We start from the raw sequence: 18,935 nt of genomic DNA, 5'->3' as shown, positions 1-18,935 counted from the left end.
TTTATTATTTTTGACGATCTTTACGAAAAAAATACATTTGGACAGTTATATTTTTCATGAGAATCATCAATTATTATGTGGTCAAATTCTCAAATAAATGAGAATACAATTCCATACCTCGGCTGGGATCGAACCCACGCCCTCCTGTTTACCAGGCGAGCGTCTTGACCACTACACCACCGAGGCAGGTATAGATACATATATACTCCAAATTAAATATACCTACACCCATTTTATTTTAATTTATTTATTTTTTCCAAGAACCTTCTCTATCTTTCTCTCTTTTTCCCTCTTGACTCCTATCTACTATCTCTATATCTACCTCGAAAAAATTCAATATTCTCTCTCGCTCCCTCTCTCTCTCTCTCTGGTATATGTTTTGTTATTTTTTCGCCATATTAAAAAGTCACATTCTGTTGTGTACTCTCTCTCTCTCCCTCCTCCTCCTCCGAGACTAAGAGGAAAGAGAGAGAGAGAGAGAGAGTAAACAGAACTCTTCTTCTTCTCTTTCGTTTCCAGCACTTGATGTAAACTAACGAGAAAAAGAGTGATAGAGAGAGAGGGGGGAGGGAGGGAGAGAGATAGTGTCGCAATTTTATTTTATTTCACACAGACAACATTGTCACTTCCTCTCTCTCTCTCTCTCTCTCTCTCTCTCTCTCTCTCTCTCTCTCTCCCGTTTTTTTCTCTCTCTTTTTTATGTTCACACATAAATTATTATAATACGTTGAGCGAATAGAATTCATTTAAAGTTATTCAATGTACTACATTCTGGTTCAGGTGGTTCACCAGTGAGTTCTCATTATAGTTCTCCTGCCACTTATGGGAGGGAGAGAGACAGAGATAGAGATAGAATTATGAGAAGGAAAGAGAGAGGGAGAGAACAATATGGGAGGAAGGGAGAGAAAGATATAGTATTACGGGAAGGAGAGAGAACGTTGAGCGAGAGAGAGAGAAATATTATGGGAGGGAGAGAGACAGAGATAGAGATAGAATTATGAGAAGGAAAGAGAGAGGGAGAGACGTATCTATGCCTGATTTATAGCTGTTTCTATTGTACGCTAAATAAACAATAGTGAAATATAGCGATCTAACAGACTCCTAACTCAGGAGTTGTGAGTTCGACCCCATTCCTGAAATAAAGAGACCATCAGAACTGAAAGTACCTACTACCTTAGGTACTTGAGTTTATTTTTGAGAGGTTCGATAGAGAGAAAAGTAACGTCTGTAACACGGGAGGTATCATCTTTATCATCCAGAAATCTAGGAGAGAAGGAAGACATTATAGGAGAAAGCCATCAGACGTTTCGAGAACGAACCTTCTCTGCTTAGTATAAAGTTCGAAACGTTTGAAAATTGCAAGTCGCAAGTTGCAACCTAGCGCTTACAAGGCAGGCGCACTACCTTCCTCAAGCTAAATAATAGGCTGGCACCTACCTACGTAAAGCTATGACCCATTTCTCCTAGACTTTGCTACTATCTAAGATCCATTTCAATTGAACTTCTTGTCTAAACGCTATCCATTTCATTAAGATCTTATCTACCTGTGGCGAAGATGGCCCACCTAACGTTTGACTATTTTTCTAATTTTTTCTATATAACCTAGAGACTTGAAATAAAAACAATCAGATATTTTGGAATGTTTTGCATAAATTTACCCGAAATTTTATTCAGAGGTCAAACACTAAATGGCAAACAATTACCTTTCAAATAAAGAAAAAATCATGACCATACCTCAAATAGGATGTCTTATATAGCATTTTGAAAAACAGACCTCTAAAAAAAACACCCTATACATAATATGGAGTTTATATTAATTTTGTACTTAACATGTAGATACATAGTTTACAATACAAGGACATGGATTTTAAAACTTGCTGGTATAACATGGGAAATTTTGATCTTCTTCTCATTATCCTTCTTCTTTCTCGTCTTGTTCTTTTTCTTCGTGATCTTCTTTTTAATTAGAAACTAACTCAAAGCTGTTTCATTTCTATGTCGAAAATCTTTCCTTATTTTTAATTTAATGAAAGTAGATATCACGTAAATCTGTGTAAAGCTGGAAAGATTACGAAATTTCCTGACTTGAGGAAATTTTCGTCTGGGAGGTCCAAGTCTTTCTGGTTGTTGCTTTTAGGTTTCAATCGCGTGTTTCACTCCTAAAGATTATTTCACTTCAAGATCTTTTTTTTTTTTACATTTATGTTAATATAAAAATAAAATAATTATCGAGGAATAATTATTTAATTAAGAATCTTCATTAATTAAAATTAAAAATTTAAAAGACAATTGAAGCTGGAGTTGAAGCGCTCGTAGAGTAAACATCTCTCTCGCGATTTTGGTCTGATGATGAGAATCTGAGTATTCTCGAAAGCTCACCAAATATTACCACCAGTTGTATGTCGAATCTCAATTGTCTTTTAAATTTTTAATTTATGTTAATGTTGTACGTAGGCATATTGTTGGCCTCGGGGTCTAGGTATATTTCCTATCCACATCACATTGTATGTACATTGTACAATTCTACAGGGACATGGGACGTATAGTATGATTCGTATTAGTATTGTCTTGCTTTATCCAGTCTATGTATTGTATCAGGGTGGTCTGCGTGTCACAGCTTGAATTTATTACAATTTCTCAAGTGTTGTTTGCTTTCAGTTCAAAGTAACATTACAACATTCTTCTCTGCATCATTAAAATACAAGTATGTGCTCGTACCTATACGTATTCCAAGATGAGACTCAGAAAATACAACATATTCGATAGAGAAAAATATTACATTTTGATAGAGAAATAATTATGTTGGGAGTTTTGACATCTCCACTAATATTGGGAGTTTTGACATCTCCACTAATATTGGGAGTTTTGACATCTCCACTAATTTTGGGAGCTTTGACATTTACACTAATATTGGTAGTTTTGACATCTCCACTAATATTGGGAGTTTTGACATCTCCACTAATATTGATAGTTTTGACATCTCCACTAATATTGGGAGTTTTGACATCTCCACTAATATTGGGAGTTTTGACATCTCCACTAATATTGGGAGTTTTGATAATTTCCACTAATATTGGGAGCCATTAGCTTGGAAGTTGGAAGATATCGCACGTACCTTATAATCGTTAGATCGCGGCTTCGGTTCCTGCTGCGGGGGGGGGGACATTTCTTCTAAACAGATAAGGTTCGTTCTCGGAACGGCTGGCTTTCTCCTATCCTGTCCTCCTTCTCTCTTCGAATTCGGGACGATAAGAAATGTTACAGTTCCCTCTATCTTGGTAGAAAAAACTCCTAACCTAGCCTCCTTTTTTTGTTTGACTTTGGGACAATTAGACCTCCGTTGTGATAGTTCCCTCTCTAAAACATTTTTTTTTTTTAAGAAAAAAGTTCCTTCATTCTACTAATTTCATAATTCCAGCAGTATCATATTGACTTAAGTTTCGCAGATATAAAAGTATAAACCCGCCGCGAGTTTCCTGAGGAAATTGAATGGAGGAGTTTCATTTTCCCGTACTCTCGGAAATTGTTCAAAACTTCCAAGAGAAAAAAGAAGATAAAAAGAGAAATTATGAAAGAGTAGTAAGACAAAGAAGTGAGGGGAGGGGAGAGAGAGAGAGAGAGAAAGAGAGAGACAGAGCTACGGGTCGGAAATGGGAACAAACAGAAAAAATAAGACAAATATTTCGAAAAAAGTTAATGCATCCCAAAATTGAAAATAATACCACGAAGCGAATGGAATGTGGGAGGGAGAGAAGGGGAGAGGGAGAAAGAATGGGAAGGGAGGAAGGGGAAGGAAGAAAAGGAGAAGAGGGGAGCAGGAATGGAAAGAAGAGAATGGGGAGCAAGAGAAGGCAAAGAGAGAAGAGGGAAAGAGATGAATAAGGGATGGAAAGGGAGGAAGAGAGAGAGGAAATGGCAAATAAGTTTGAGAAAAGGAACAAGAGAGAGGGAGATACAGAGGGAGGGAGAGAGAGGGGCTCATATTAAAATAAATAAGGCTGAGGGAGAGAACGAGAGAGAGAGGGAGAGAGGAAGAGAGAGAGAGAGAGAGAGAGAGAGAGATAATATTATGCAGAGTTCAATATTGGTAATGCTGAATAGCTGAATGAACTTATTTGTGTCGAAGAGTTCTCAGAAGAAATAGGATAGCTTTGCACTTCTAGTCCCGAAATCAAAGCTCTCTTAGACAGCCGTTCCGGGAACAAACCTGTTCTGATAAGGACAATCCGATTTTTATGTACATCAGTACATGAATATAGATCTATTTTCTTCTTCTTCTTTTTGTAAACCGACTTATGTACGCCCATAGTCAAAGATTTTAGTTTACACCCTGTATACGAGTGTAAAAATGTAATTCGTAGAGTGTAAACTAAAATCTTTGCCACCTCGCCTACCCTGTATAGGGAAAACTAGGTCAAGCTTTAAATTGGCCTTATATATTTATATGCCTCCCTCCGTCTCTCTCCCTCCTAATATTAGAACAGGAAGAGGTGTAAACTAAAATCTTTGCCACCTCGCCTACCCTGTATAGGGAAAACTAGGTCAAGCTTTAAATTGGCCTTATATATTTATATGCCTCTCTCTCTCCCTCCCTCCTAATATTAGAACAGGAAGAGAGAGAGAGAGAGAGAGAGCAAAGGGTAATGTTATAATGTGTGAGAGTAAGAGAAACAGAGGGAGAGAGAGATAGGGAAAGAGAAAGAGGGGGAGAGAGAATATGATGAGAGAGATAGTGCGCGAAAAGCAGATAGGAGAGAGAGAGAGAGAGAGAGAGAGAGAAGGAATATATTGATATATTCCAGGGAATATATTCCTAGGTTTTGCTAAGAGAAGGAAGATGAATAAAGGAGAGAGAGAGAGAGAGAGAGGTAGAGAGAAAGAGTGTGTGTGATAGAGAGAGAGGAATACTTATTGTATGAAAGAAAGCGTGTGTGAAAAAGAGAGGGGATAAAATTAAAGAGAGGGAGAGAGAGCATATTCATTTTTAAAAGCGATATTTTTTTTTTTCATTTCTGCTAAATGTTTTTATTTTATTTTATTTTTTTTTCTCAATGAAAAAAAGTTAAAAAACAAAAACTCTATAATTATAAGTAGGTATTTCCTATTTTTTCATATTTTTTCTTTCTAACATGTTTACTGAAGATAGTATACTCCAAATTCACAGTCAGTTAAAGAATCAAAGATCTTATGGAATTTAGTACCTATTTTCTCCTAGATAAAGAAAGGAAAGGGGAATTTTCTACAGAAAATGAGATTTTCTACAGAACGGGAAATTTTCTAGAGAAAGGGAAATTTCTACAGAAACGAAGATTTTCTACAGAATTTTGTGGGCATCTGAAAACGGAGCACTAGTTAGAGGAAGGGAGGGAGTTATGGGGAGGCTCCATATTTTATACAGTTAAACTGTTTTCGGTTATTTCTAGGAAATGCTCATAAATCCCATAATATGTGATTTTATTATAAAGGTACTCGTGTTTTCATAAGTTAGGGGAAGGAAGGAATATATGGGGAGGCTTCATTTTTAATATAGTTTTTTCTGTTTTTGGCTATTTCTTGGAAACGGCGAAGCGCAATGCATTATTAGTTTATCAGCTATCTAGAATTTTTCTATGTTCATATTATGGACGAGCGCTCAAATTATGTGAATATTTTTTCATGTTATTTTATTATGTATTGTAAACTATTATATATTTTTTTGGCTATTTCTTGTAGGGCGGCGCAATGCATTAAATTATGTACTAGACTAGGCTAGGCTAGATGAGGCCCATAATATTTGAGTATTTTCTGAATATTCAGAGGGAAGAAAAGAGTGTAGAAACTAAAGGGTATAGGGGGTACAAATTGCGAATTCTAATTAATTATTCTATTACCAGGTTTTTATTGTCGGGACACATTGCGTGGGTCCGTTTTTATATTTTTTCACCTTCTATTTTTTAAATTATTTTTACTCTCGTTTTTTATTTATTTTTTAATACCTTCACTTTATTTTTCAATTCCACTCATTTGCCATTATTCCCTTTTCCCAAGCTTCGAATTTACGCTTATGCTAGAAAAGTGTTTAAAAGGGACTTTATCATTCTGTTATTCTGTTAATACATAAATAATCTGCCTTGCAAGCGCCCCTAGATCCCTAGGTCACCGGTTAGATTCTCGGAACGGCTGGCTTTCTCCTATCCTGTCTTCCTTATGTCTTCGATTTCGGGACGATAAGACCATAGCAGTTACAGTTCCCTCTGTCAAACCTCTTGGAAGAAAAAAAAAAAAAGAAAGAGAGAGAAGTACTTTCAAGTTCTGGTCTATTTACAAAGTACAACTCTTTAAATTGTGGTATTGACACTTGAGAGAGAGAGAGAGAGAGAGAGAGAGAGAGAGAGGGAGAATGAAAAAGGGACGAAGAAGAGGTAGAAAATAAGATAGAAGGATAGAGTGAATGAAAAAGAGGGAGGGAGAGAAATACAATGATGGGGAGGAGAGAGAGAGAGAGGAGAGAGAGAGGAGAGAGAGAGAGAAGAGAGAGAGAGGAGAGAGAGAGAGGAGAGAGAGAGAGAAGAGAGAGAGAGAAGAGAGAGAGGGACGGAAGTTTCTGTATTTGCTAAGATAAGATTTTTTCCATTAAAAGATACCTAGATAGAGAAGAAGATAGAGAGAGGGAGAGGAAGATAGAGAAAATGAGAAGGTCAAACGACAGAGAAAAGGCGATGGAGGAAGAGGGAGAGGAGATAATGGGAAGAGGAGAAAGAGAAGAGGGACGGAAGTTTCTGTATTTGCTAAGATAAGATTTTTTCCATTAAAAGATACCTAGATAGAGAAGAAGATAGAGAGAGGGAGAGAGAGAGAAAATGAGAAGGTCAAACGACAGAGAAAAAGCGATGGAAGAAGAGGGAGAGGAGATAATGGGAAGAGGAGAAAGGGAGAGATATGGAGAAGGAAGGAGAGAAAGAACTGGCCGGAAATATCTGGTTTTTCATATTTGCTTGAATAAGATTTCTTCCAATAAAAATAATGTAGACTGTAGAGAGATGGAAAACGAGAAAAATAGTGAGAGGGAGGGAGAAGAAGAGGAAAATATAAAGAGAGAGAGAGAGAAATAAAGTAAAACGGAGGGAGAGAAATTGAGAGAAAGGCTAGAAGTTCAGAAAAAATAAAGAAAGAAAGAGAAAGAGAGGAATGAAGAGAAAGAGAGAGGTAAAGAGATAAAGTTAGAAACCCTTCTAATATAACCTATGACTTGGCGAAGCGGAGCGCTACCGTGCTCCTTGGTTTTAATGTTAATTGAATAAAAGGAAATATCTGGTTTTTCATATTTGCTTGAATAAGATTTCTTCCAATAAAAATAATGTAGACTGTAGAGAGATGGAAAACGAGAAAAAATAGTGAGAGGGAGGGAGAAGAAGAGGAAAATATAAAGAGAGAGAGAGAGAGAGAGAAATAAAGTAAAATGGAGGGAGAGAAATTGAGAGAAGGGCTAGAAGTTCAGAAAGAATAATGAAAGAAAGAGAAAGAGAGAAAGGAAAAGAGAGGAATGAAGAGAAAGAGAGAGAGGTAATGAGAAAAAAGAAGCGAAGTAAAGAGATAAAGTTACAAACCCTTCTAATATAACCTATGACTTGGCGAAGCGGAGCGCTACCGCGTGCTCCTTGGTTTTAATGTTAATTGAATAACTAAATTTAACCCTTGCAATGCTCTGGTTTGGTTTCAGATCAATGCGGATCTACCACAGGCCGGTCACCCCATGGTTCCAAAACACTCCACCAGAGTGTATCTCCATCACAAGCCGCGATACCTGACACAGGTAAATCAGAATTTCAATATTGTTATCTATATATTTATATTATTGTTATGTATTGCTACCTTTCAAGATAGCCAACATTTTATTTATTATTTTATTTTTAATCTTTTTTTTATTTTCTTATACATATTGTTTTATTTTTATTTGCCTTCTAAACATAAAATTAAATAGGTATGTATAGCTGCGAATTTTAAAAACTTAAACTCTTTTTTAAGAGAACTTTTTTAAACCAGTAAAATTTTACTTATAATAATTATTTAATTTTCATTTTCAGATTCTGGCCGCACTGGCCATCTCCCTGGGGCCGTTCTCGGCCGGCCTCGGTAAGGGCTACAGTAGTCCGGCCTTGGCCTCGCTACAAGGCTATCATATTGCTCCCAACATTATCGTCTCTGAACAGGAGGCCTCATGGATTGCCAGTCTGTCTTTAGGTAAGCTACCCTGCCTCCGGCCTCGGTAAGGTAAGGGCTACATGGCCTCGCTACAAGGCTATCATATTACTCCCAACATTATCGTCTCTGAACAGGAGGCCTCATGGATTGCCAGTCTGTCTTTAGGTAAGCTACCCTGCCTCCGGCCTCGGTAGGTCGGTCTAACAACCTTGTTATGCTCATAAATTTAGATCCCAAGGGGTTGAAGCTTTTTGATTTATTATTATAATTTTTTACTCTGCGCTGGAACCAAAGGGACAATTATGTAGAAACGATGAAGGACTTTCTCTGCTTTTAAAGACCAAGCACAAGTCCTCACGATGGTTGACCGCGGTTCAGGACGAGCCAGCCAATTTAACATGGCTAGAGCTAGAGACTATCACCCCAGTGTATAGCAGATACAAAAAGACATCTTTTCTTTATTCTGCTATAGCCATTCGGCGAAAGCTAAAGCCGCTACAACAACAACAACAACAACAACAACAACAACATGAAGGACTAAAGTAGGATTTCAAATAAATTCATAATCGGATTCTGAAAGTACCATTTTACTTTGTTCCTTTTTCTAGCTCAATACTAGACTTACGTACATTATCATTTCACCCCTAACCTATAAGTCCTGTTTGTAAGCCACCTAGATTCGCAGAAGCTTAACCCATCCTTCTTAAGCTTAACCCATCCTTCTTAAGCTTAACCCATCCTTCTTAAGCTTAACCCATCCTTCTTAAGCTTAACCCATCCTTCTTAAGCTCAACCCATCCTTCTTAAGCTTAACCCATCCTTCTTAAGCTTAACCCATCCTTCTTAAGCTTAACCCTTTAGGGCTGTTTGCTCTTACACCTAAGCCTCTGAGTGGGCTTTCCGAGTAAGCCACTGAAATGAACCCTTAATTCTCTTTTTTCTCCGCCAGGTGGTGCTTTTTTCGGCGCTCTATTCGGGGGCCTCGCGATGAAGTTCGGCCGACGCACGGTTCTCTTGGCGTCCGCGCCCCCACTGTCTCTCTCCTGGATGTGCACTGTATTCGCCACTGACACCAGCACCATGTATGTCACTAGCTTTGTGGGGGGCTTCTGCTGTGCTATCATACTGACTGTGGCTCAGGTATGTCCCCCTCCCCACTCCCCTTAGTACGCAACTGCACTGATTTTTACTTTCCTTATCCTATAGGAAGGAAAGTAATACCTATAATCAGATCAAATTTTCGATGGTCAGTTTTTGGTGCCAAAACAAGTTTTTTTTTTCCAAGAGGTTTGATAGAGGGAACTGTGTTACTGCTGAGGTCTTATCGTCCCGACAGCGAAGAGAGAAGGAAGACAGGATAGGAGTCAAAAACCAAGTCAAAACCAGGCTCTAGTTCAACTCCCAGATTAAAATGATTGAGGTCTACGTTTTAGCTCGACCGTTTTGCGTTTGGCTTGGATGTTTATGTGTTTGTTTATTTGTTCCGCTATAACTCGCGATTGCCTGGTCCGACTTTGATCTATTTCGATACATCTCAGCTTGAACAAAAGAGACTGGGTTAGGTCTACAGTTCACGTAACTAATGGTTATAAAATCTCAGCCAAACAGACCACCCAATCTGAGATCCAAACGTAAGAAGGTCAAAAGTCAGTAGGTAGGTACCTAGTTCCGTAGGTACCTAGTTCCGTAGGTACCTAGTTCCGTAGGTACCTAGTCCCAATGCACGACCCCCCCCCCCATACCAAGAGCTCAAATAAATAGAATTATAAGCCGAAGCAATTAGCCCGCCCCCCCCCCCCCATACCAAGAGCTCAAATAAATAGAATTATAAGCCGAAGCAATTAGCAAAAGCAAAGTACCTATTAAGTATTAATTTTAATCAATAATAACTTTTCTCTCCCCCCCCCTCTCTCTCTCTCTCTCTCTCTCCATCATCCTTCAATGTAATTTCAAACCTCAGGGGAAGGGAGAAGGGAGGGGATACAAATACCCAAAATTGCTCTTGAATAATATACCATGAGAGGGGTTGAGAGTCGCATACTACTCATATGAGAGAGAGAGAGAGAGAGAGGGAGAGAGAGAGAGAAAGAGAAAAGGAGAGAGAGAGGGAAAGAGTAAGAGAAAAGGACTGAGTGGGAGAGAGAGGAAGGAGGGACAGAAAGAGAGTAAGAGAAAAGGAGAGAGAGAGGGAAAGAGTAAGAGAAAAGGACTGAGTGGGAGAGAGAGGAAGGAGGGACAGAAAGAGAGGAAGATGAAAAGGAGAGAGAGAGGGAAAGAGTAAGAGAAAAGGACTGAGTGGGAGAGAGAGGAAGGAGGGACAGAAAGAGAGGAAGATGAAAAGGAGAGAGAGAGAGTAAGAGAAAAGGAGAGAGAGAGGGAAAGAGTAAGAGAAAAGGACTGAGTGGGAGAGAGAGGAAGGAGGGACAGAAAGAGAGGAAGATGAAAAGGAGAGAGAGAGAGTAAGAGAAAAGGAGAGAGAGAGGGAAAGAGTAAGAGAAAAGGACTGAGTGGGAGAGAGAGGAAGGAGGGACAGAAAGAGAGTAAGAGAAAAGGAGAGAGAGAGGGAAAGAGTAAGAGAAAAGGACTGAGTGGGAGAGAGAGGAAGGAGGGACAGAAAGAGAGGAAGATGAAAAGGAGAGAGAGAGAGTAAGAGAAAAGGAGAGAGAGAGGGAAAGAGTAAGAGAAAAGGACTGAGTGGGAGAGAGAGGAAGGAGGGACAGAAAGAGAGGAAGATGAAAAGGAGAGAGAGAGAGTAAGAGAAAAGGAGAGAGAGAGGGAAAGAGTAAGAGAAAAGGACTGAGTGGGAGAGAGAGGAAGGAGGGACAGAAAGAGAGGAAGATGAAAAGGAGAGAGAGAGAGTAAGAGAAAAGGAGAGAGAGAGGGAAAGAGTAAGAGAAAAGGACTGAGTGGGAGAGAGAGGAAGGAGGGACAGAAAGAGAGTAAGAGAAAAGGAGAGAGAGAGGGAAAGAGTAAGAGAAAAGGACTGATTTTCTTCCTCCTCCCCCCCCCCCTATTCAAAGTTGCTTTACCCGGATTTTTAAATACACACGATGGAAATAATAATAAAATAAAATAAAAAATAAACGGTACCTAAAAAAAATAAATAAAAAAATGCTAAAAAAATAAAAAAAAAATGCTAAAAAAAAAAAAAAAAATCCGTATGCTTGCTTCTCCATTGTTTGCTGTTGTTAAATTTCAGGAAAAAAGGGGTTCCATTTTTTTCCCTTTTTTTTTTTTAATGGCAAAAATTTAGATGGGTAGGGGTGGGAGTACCAGGTACAACTTCCCCTATCCTAGTTTTTTCAATTTTTCCCATTGTCTGTGAAGTTTTATAGAATAAATCTACAATGGGAAGAGGAGAAAGAGGGGTGAGGGGGAGCAGAAGTAGAAGAAGGGGAGGAAAAGGAGGGGGGGAAAGGGAGGATGAGGTGAACTTTAAATTATCTTTTGGAAAGTATACGGGTATGCTATAACGCAGACCTGGCATACGGGTATACTCTAACACGCACACCTGTGAAAAGCACAATTCGATCGACTCTACTAAGGCTTGCTCTGCTTCTGAACCGGCGCTCGCTGCTTTGGGTTAGATGCCTACCATTGAAAAGGAAAAGTAAAAAAAAAAATCGTATTTAAATTGCAAATATTTGAACGACTTTCAAGCGCCACCAATTTGAATCAAGATGTAATGTGACAAATTAATGTAGCCTATGTCACCCTCAGTGCTCTCCCATACAAATCGATAGAACCGTTTTCTCGTGAAAAGAGGACAAAAACAGGTCTATTTCAGCGTAACAGACGTACACCCAGATACACATACACAGACAAAAATTTTTCCAATGTTATTTTCGGGATCCTTGATGCATAAGGAGTGAGAATAACTAAAAATTTCACGATTCTAAGCGATGTACAGACAAATCTACAATTTCATTTACCTAGGTATTGTATAGATTTGTGATTTTCCGTTTCACAGGTACATATATGTACATCGTGGAAAATTTCTTCTTCTTCTTCTTCTCGTCCCTTCTCCTTTTCCTCCTCCTCCTCTTTTCATGTCTCTACCTTTTGTCTCTTTCTTCTCCTGCTCCAACTTATTATTCTACTCCTCCTCCTCCTCTTATCTTTTTTTATTTCTTCCCCAATGTTCTTCGTACCTTCCTTCATCGTTTTACTTTCTCCCACAGACCTTCTTCTTCTCCTCCTCTTCCTTGATTCTCCTCATTTCCTTCTTTCTCATCCTTCTCCTTAGTCTATTTTATTTCTGTTCCAATCTCCTTTTTTCTTTCCTTCCTTCCACTTATTACCTCCACTATTCTACCTTCTCCCACAGACTTATCCTTTTTCTTCTTCCCCCTTCTCCTATTCTTTTTCTCCTTCTGTCCCATTTTGTTCCTCTCTTTTTCATTCTCTTTCTTTTCATTCTTCTCCCAATTATTTCCTCCTCTTTTTTCATCATCCTTCTTCTCCTTCGTCTTTGCTTCATTCTTCTCCTTCCCCTGCTCTTTTTTTCTTCTTGTTCTTTCCTCCTCCTCTTCCTCGTCCTCCTCCATTTTCTTCATTTTCTCTCCCTCCTTCTTTTCCTTCCGTTTCTCTTTCTACTCCTCCTCCTTCTCCGCCTCCTCCTCCTCCTCCTCCTCCTTCTTCCCTCCCACGGTCATTCCTATCAATTCTGATTACTGGAGCAGAAAAGCTGCTTTGCTTTGTTTTCATTGATTTGGAAACTATTTTTATATTTTACTTCTCATCCGAATTAATTTCCTCTGTCTGAATACTGATGAAACTGGGTTTCCTATTATTTCTGAATACTGATGAAACTGGGTTTCCTATTATTTCTGAATACTGATGAAACTGGGTTTCCTATTATTTCTGAATACTGATGAAACTGGGTTTCCTATTATTTCTGAATACTGATGAAACTGGGTTTCCTATTATTTCTGAATACTGATGAAACTGGGTTTCCTATTATTTCTGAATACTGATGAAACTGGGTTTCCTATTATTTCTGAATACTGATGAAACTGGGTTTCCTATTATTTCTGAATACTGATGAAACTGGGTTTCCTATTATTTCTGAATACTGATGAAACTGGGTTTCCTATTATTTCTGAATACTGATGAAACTGGGTTTCCTATTATTTCTGAATACTGATGAAACTGGGTTTCCTATTATTTCTGAATACTGATGAAACTGGGTTTCCTATTATTTCTGAATACTGATGAAACTGGGTTTCCTATTATTTCTGAATACTGATGAAACTGGGTTTCCTATTAAATTATTTTTTGGAAAAAAAATTTTTTTTTTTTTTTTTTTTTTTAAAAAAAAAAAAAAAAAAAAAAAAAAAAAAAAAAAAAAAAAAAAAAAATCATCCAAATCGATAGAACCGTTTTCTCGTGAAAAGAGGACAAAAACAGAAAAAAAGGTCTATTTCAGCGTAACAGACGTATGTACACGTACAGTGTACACCCAGATACACATATGTACACAGACAGAAACTTTTTCAATGTTATTTTCGGCATCCTTGATGCATAAGGAGTAAGAATAACTAAAAATTTCACGATTCTAAGCGATGTACAGACAAATCTACAATTTCATTTACCTAGGTCCTAGGTAGGTATTGTATAAATTTGTGATTTTCCGTTTCACAGGTATACATCGTGGAAAAATATCTACAATTTCATTTATATGTATAGATTTTTAATTTTTCCGTTTTCTATCGTCAGGTATACATCGTGGAAATATCAGAGCCAGAGATACGGGGTCGTCTGAGTGCCGTACTTAAGATTGTAAATCAGACCGGAGTTCTGCTGAGCTTTGCCGTAGGCGCGGTACTCAACTGGCGACAGCTGGCGTTTGTAGTGGCGTTGGCACCTGCGGCATTCTTTGCCGCCGTGCTAGCCCTGCCTGAGACCCCGAGCTATCTTATGCTGGCTGGTAAGTGAACCTATAAGGCCGATAATGAAAAGCCAAATAAGTGTAAACGCCTAGTGGAAGGTAACCACTAGGCGAGGTTAACGCCGCGCCGGGAGAGTTCTCAACGACTTAAAACCCTTAGAGCTCGATTGTTGGTAAAATTCTTGAATAAATGAGGATAGAATTCTATGCCTCAACTGGTATCGAACTCGCGCCCTCCTGTTTAAAAGGTGAGCATCTTGACCACTGGGCCAAGCACCAAGGTAACCCAAAATGTAGGTACTTCTCTTAGTAAGTGCGGGTCTACACGGTTCATTTTATCGAATCAGTCAAATCCTATCATCGAAAAGACGATGAAACGTACGTCTCGAGTGTCCAATGATACTTTAATCAGTTCTCACAATTTCATTTCAGCATAGAGGATCGGTAGATAACTCAATAACTATTTTCTTGACCACACGAGTTTAATGCAGCAGTTGTTTCATTGCTTCAAAATAAAAAGCGGCGGTGACACCCTTTTCTTTTTAACGACTCATTGTTCCACTGATTTCTTTCTGCTTTCACCTCCACTATGTTCCACTGATTTTTTTCTGCTTTCACCTCCACTATGTTCCACTGATTTCTTTCTGCTTTCACCTCCACTAACTAGTTCCCCTCTCTCCTCCAGGTATTCTAGTGGACACGGCCGGACGCCTGCCCCTACTCATCGCATCCAGCGTATTCATGTCCATATCTCTGGCCGGGTTTGGCTCCTACTGCTACTATCGTGAGCACCGCCCCCGGCCCCCGTTCGACCTGTCTTCTCCTGGGGCCGATTTCAGCTCGGGGGACCCAAGTGACCTTTCCCCTGACTGGATACCGCTGGCGTGTGTGCTCATCTTTCATGTGGCTTTCTCGCTTTCGTGGTATAGGGCGGTGATGGGGTTTGGATTTGACGGTTGTCCAGTCTGGGGTGGGCGAAGAGGTCACCAAATCTGAAAAGATAACAATAGCCCTAATTTTACAGTCTAAATAAAGCACAAATATCTAATAATGATATCCCAATATTTTCAGGCTCATTGACATTTTGCTGGGATTTCAACCCGATTTTAGACCAAAAATGAACCCAGTTTAGTCATATTTAGACAAATCATAGAATTCACTATTTTTGCAAATTTTAAATCTTAATTATTGTCATAGATAAATAGATACTACGTATTAGGTAAAAACATGTGTTGGTGTACAGTGGAATACAACCTTGGAATTCATTGTATGATGTCTTTTTGTCTTGGTGTGATTTCTCAAATTTTAATGTATTTCACTATTTCTTATGGCTAATTCGAGAAATCGCATCTACTTATATTTCACATCGTCTACCTGTATCATCAAGACACAGACATTACATTATTATTTTTTGCTGCCTATTCATATCAATTACCGGAATCTTCATAATCATCCTCATAACCAGGAACCTTCCCTGATTCGCTACCCGCTCCAGAAGTCTTCTCTGATTTGCTACCAGCTCCTTTGCTAGTCTCTGGTTGGCTACCAGCTCCAACGCCTTTCTCTGATTGGATGTCAGTGATGGTCAGGTTTTAGTGCCAAAACACGTTTTGAGGTCCCTAGAGCCTAAATCCAAAGTTTCAGCCATTGGTCCATGTGTCTGTCTGTGTGTGTGTGTCTGTCTGCAAACAAAATATCTCGAGAACGGTAAGAGCTAGAGACTTGAAATTTGGTATGTAGCTGTCAAATGTGACAGGGATGAGACACGAAACTTTTTTGGTTAAGATCGGTGCAACGGTTGGCGGCATTTTACCGCTTTTTGGCGGTTTTCGGTGTAATTTAACAATATATCGGGGACGGTATGAGCTAGTTAAGATCGGTGCAACGGTTGGCGGCATTTTACCGCTTTTTGGCGGTTTTCGGTGTAATTTAACAATATCTCGGGAAGACCGGTGCAACGGTTGGCGGCATTTTACCGCTTTTTGGCGGTTTTCGGTGTAATTTAACAATATCTCGGGAACAATATAAGCTAGAGACTTGAAATTTGGTATGTAGTTCACAAATGTGACAAAGATGCAACACAAAACATTTGGTTGAGATGTTTGCTGCGCTTGGTGGTATTTTGACCGTTTTGGGACAGGTTTCGACCGTTTTTTGGCGGTTTTCAGCTTTAGCGACAAAACGGTTAGAGATATTGTATAAGAACACTCAAATAAGCATCATTCAATAGGATAAGGAAAGTCGTGTGATGTTCACACCAGATTTTTCTCTCTCGAAATACAGGGTCTCCACTCCAAATTTTTAAAAATCACTAGATTCGAGGAAAATAAATCACTAGATTTGACTTGAAAATCACTAGATTTTCCAAGAATTCACTAAATTTAGTGAAAAATCACTAAGTCTGGAGACACTGCCCAGATACTGATGTTCTCTCTATTTCTTGTTCCAGAACACAGCATACCCGGTGAATGGCACCTACCAGCCTACCCGTCGTCACTCAGCCGGGATTGACAATCAAGATTTTACCAGCGGGATTGAAATGGGATCCGAAGTATCCGATCTAACGGGATTCACCAATATACCAGGTACATAATATAGGTATTCAGTGGGATTTCTTACTGGTCAAATTCCAGTGGGATTTCCTACTAGTCCAGCGGGCTCAAATATTTTACCAGCGGGATTGAAATGTAATCGGAAGTTTCCGATCTCACGGGATTCACCAATATACCAGGTAATATAACATTCAGTGGGATCAAATATTTTACCAGCGGGATTGAAATGGAATCAGAAGTGTCCGATCTCACGGGATTCACCAATATACCAGGTAAATGACATCCAGTGAGATCAATACATCCAGAGGTATTTTTCCTACTGGACTTACCTTGGTGGCGTAGTGGTCAAACAGGAGGGCCTGGGTTCAATTCCAAGCGAGACATGTAATTTTATCATCCTTTATTTGAGAATTTGACCGTATTATAATATACATATAGCTGTAAGGCGTCGTGCACACTAGTGAAACGCGTTTCACGAAACCCGTACATAAGGTTAACACAGAGCAGTGAAAGGAAAGGAATTTTAATTGTGTTAAGCAGAAATGCTTGTCACAAATGTTCCCTGCTTAATGCACTACGCTAAGTTTTATGACTTTACTTGGACTCGAACACCAACCTCCAGATCCAAAGTCCATTACGCTAACCACTGCACCACTGAGGTTGGTAACACAGAGCAGTGTACACCGTTGAAAACGAATTTCATGAAACGCATTGTGCAATGACAATATTGACATGGGAAACACTTTTCACGAAACGCGTTTCTCCAGTCACTGGAGTCCAGTATGCACTTCCCTTAAGGTTAGGTGGTAGAGAACGCCTCCGGTGTTAACCTCGCCTTGTAGGTAATCCAAATTAATCTTTGTCGAACGAAAGCAAAATCGAAATACGTAAAAAAAAAAAAAAAAAAAAAAAAAAACCAAAATCCCAAGACTATGTGTACACACAAAGTCCACCGCGCATCGATCAATGTCGACTGAATCGTCCACACTGCCTTGACAACATAGATTCACCTCGTCGATCGACGTCCGGTCGACTAGGTTTGGACACACCTTTAGAATCGGTTCAGTCGATATTGAACGACTGTAGTGAAGACCTTATCGATTGTTGATTTTTAGGTCATTTATGTATATCAATGGATACTTACGAGTTGGTTCTATCCCGACTCGGAGTTTCGTCTCTTTTATAGACATTTCCAAGGGAAACTCAAGTATCCATTGGTCTAAATAGTAGTGTTGGTAGTGGTAGTTTCATCAAGTACTGTATTGCTTTTTATTGTAGCTTGTAGACATTTAGCTTTTTATTGTATTTTTCCTTTTTTTATCAATTATGTAAACTGATCTCCTGTATTTTATTGTAAATGTAGATCCATCAATTAAATTAAAAATTAAATTAAATAACCTAAGTAAAATAGTATGTACAAAGGATGTCGAAATTAAATAAATTCATTAATCTTGATTTCATCCCGCGGTTCACAGACTCGGCCATAGTTCCGGAGATCTCCTATTCGAGTTCCGACGAGGACGATTTCTTTGATGCCGTATCCAACGAGGAGTACTTTGACCCTAAGAGGTAAGTAAAGAATAGAATAGAATAGAATAGAATAGAAAGAGTAAAATTTGATTTGATTTAATTTGATTTAATATGATTTCTTTATTTTTGAATAATTAATAACAAATAAAAACATCTCCTAGGCTGATTTCAACCTCTGAGGAGATGGTTATTCTTCCTCTTCATTGGTTACAATATTTACTTATATATCTATATTGGTAGGTACTAGGTAGGTACTTAATCTACATAGGTATGAAATAGAATAGAATAGAATAGACCAGGTAGTAGTTATGTAAATGTGAACAGCCTGCTCGAATGAGACTAAAAAGTTCCTCTAGCCCAGCAGTCTAAACAAGGTCTCGTGTATTTTATGGGTTTAATCGTGTATTTAAACATCGGTCTTTTCTTCGATTAAACCAAGGAAATTCGAGACTAAAAAGTTCCTCTAGCCCAGCAGTCTAAACAAGGTCTCGTGTATTTTATGGGTTTAATCGTGTATTTAAACATCGGTCTTTTTCTTTGATTAGACCAAGGAAATTTCTCTTTAGACGTTATAGCGCTACCACACTTGCTGCCACGTGCCATGCTTTCAATGGTTCTCTGAAAGAGATTCTGGTTTGAGCTCCCACGTTGTTTTTTCAACTGTCGCAAAAAATATTCATGTCTGCTAAAACATATCAGCTGATGAGAGAGAGAGAGAGAGAGAGACAGAGAGAGAGAGAGAGAGAGAGAGAGAGAGAGAGAGAGAGAGAGAGAGAGAGAGA

General features: G+C 38.8%; 1 protein-coding gene and 2 long non-coding RNA genes across 3 annotated transcripts; 2 read left to right on the top strand and 1 right to left on the bottom strand.

Moving 5' to 3' along the window:
* Positions 1 to 7,699: 7,699 nt before the first annotated feature.
* On the top strand, positions 7,700 to 14,998 carry LOC103520275 (facilitated trehalose transporter Tret1-like; the record flags this gene model as incomplete). Its single annotated transcript, XM_026831466.1, has 5 exons — positions 7,700 to 7,792; positions 8,064 to 8,220; positions 9,131 to 9,321; positions 13,900 to 14,110; positions 14,739 to 14,998. Coding segments are annotated over exons 1-5 (879 nt in total), but the record flags the coding sequence as incomplete, so codon positions are not given.
* Position 14,999: 1 nt separating this feature from the next.
* Positions 15,000 to 15,648, bottom strand: LOC113471958. Its single transcript, XR_003394456.1, has 2 exons — positions 15,507 to 15,648; positions 15,000 to 15,063 (listed from the first exon to the last, which is right to left on the bottom strand). It is a non-coding gene; the product is annotated as an uncharacterized LOC113471958 (long non-coding RNA).
* Positions 15,649 to 16,513: 865 nt separating this feature from the next.
* On the top strand, positions 16,514 to 18,186 carry LOC113471960. Its single transcript, XR_003394457.1, has 2 exons — positions 16,514 to 16,656; positions 18,099 to 18,186. It is a non-coding gene; the product is annotated as an uncharacterized LOC113471960 (long non-coding RNA).
* Positions 18,187 to 18,935: the final 749 nt, after the last annotated feature.

This window comes from Diaphorina citri, unplaced genomic scaffold (genome assembly GCF_000475195.1).
Source record: "Diaphorina citri unplaced genomic scaffold, Diaci psyllid genome assembly version 1.1 scaffold3405, whole genome shotgun sequence".
Lineage (NCBI taxonomy): Eukaryota > Metazoa > Arthropoda > Insecta > Hemiptera > Psyllidae > Diaphorina > Diaphorina citri.
The sequence above is the reverse complement of the archived record's forward strand: the minus strand, read 5'-3'. Positions and strand labels throughout refer to the sequence as shown.